At 43.9% G+C, this 1,457-nt stretch overlaps 1 protein-coding gene across 1 annotated transcript in view; it reads left to right on the forward strand.

Annotated features, from left to right (window-relative positions):
- Positions 1-433: 433 nt before the first annotated feature.
- Positions 434-1,457, forward strand: part of MORC1 (MORC family CW-type zinc finger 1) — a 292,206-nt gene continuing 291,182 nt past the window's right edge. The window contains exon 1 of the mRNA XM_006873316.1: positions 434-498. Within this exon, the coding sequence (XP_006873378.1) occupies positions 434-498 (65 nt within the window). The remainder of the gene's footprint in view (positions 499-1,457) is intronic.

Genomic DNA, 1,457 nt, shown 5'->3' on the forward strand with positions numbered 1-1,457 from the left:
AACCAAACCAAATCACTGTTTGTCCGTTCTGAATACTAGTGACCCTGTATTACAGAGTAGACATGCCCCATAGGGTTTCAAAGGCTTTAATCTTTACAGAAGCAGACTACCACATCTTTCAGAGGTTGGTGGGTTTTAAACCCTCAAATTTTTGGTTAGCAGTCAAGTTCTTTAACCACTGTAGTAACACAAGGCTTCCAGATCTGTGATCTACAGGAATAACTTCCGCCTGGGCCAATGGGGGCAGGGTGAGCTTCGCACTTAGCCACGGGGGTGAGCACGTGCTTGTGGAATGCTGCGATTCCGGCGTGGCCGTGTGCTGGGGTGTGGGCGTAAGCTGGAGCGTGGGAGTGGGTGTGCGCTGGGGCGTGGGCGCATAGCCGGGGTGGGTGCATCCTTGTCCCCTTAGGTCGCGCAGGTCGCGTTTGAGGGCATGAGTGACAAGTACGCTTCACTGCAGCGGGCCCAGCTACACCTGGATTTCATCCATGCCAACTCGTGAGTACCTGGCAGTGTCCAGCGGGGTGGGTTTCTGCGTGTCCATCGCCTAACCAAATAACCAACTAAAAAAACTGAACTTGATATTGTTGAATTACAGACTCTCCAGCCACAACCTCACCCTTTACCCTGCGCTTCCCACAAACCAACACACAAATACATTAGTTTGCATGTCTTTCTTTAAAAATTTTCAAAAGAAATGAAGATATGTTCTGGCCCAAACCACACCGTTTCGACACTCTTCCAATTAATACTAAGTGATCCACCTTGACCAATTTATTAACAAAACAATTCTATACTACGTCAGCAGAAGCCTAATTCTACTAACCTAGATAGTAATTCTAGTTAGTAATTCTACTAACCTAGTCATTTCTCTGCCACCATAATGACAATTTAAAGATTAAAGTTGCCTTCAGACATCATATTGTTGTTGTTGTTTTGTGCCGTGGAGTCAGTTCCCACTCATAGCGACCCCGTACAGGGTTTCCGAGGCTGTAAATCTTTACGGGAGCAAAAAGCCTCATCTTTCTCCCGCGGAACAGCTGGTAGTTTCCAATTGCTGACCTTGCCGCTCGCAGCCCTATTCGAAACCACTACGCTACCAGAGCTCCTTTATTCCTGCCTCCATGGCCTTCTGAATCTTAACACAGATGTAACCTTTCTGAGGACAGGAATTGTACATTTTAGTTGTTATTCAGACACTTTTTTTCTTCTCCTTCATGCCCAGATCTTCAACAGGTATTATTTAAAATACTCAGATTGCAAAGGCAGACGACAAAGATTTTCTATTTTTTTTTCTTTTTATTTATTAAATGTTTTTATTTTGGATTGAGTGAAAGTTTACAGGGCACATCATCAGCTTCACATTTAACCATTCATATAGCTTGTTTCATTACATTGATTATTATCCCCTCCATATATCATCAGTTAACAGTGTTTCTCTCTATCCTCTTTAGCTT

This window comes from Chrysochloris asiatica, unplaced genomic scaffold, assembly GCF_000296735.1.
Source record: "Chrysochloris asiatica unplaced genomic scaffold, ChrAsi1.0 scaffold00236, whole genome shotgun sequence".
NCBI classification, from domain to species: domain Eukaryota; kingdom Metazoa; phylum Chordata; class Mammalia; order Afrosoricida; family Chrysochloridae; genus Chrysochloris; species Chrysochloris asiatica.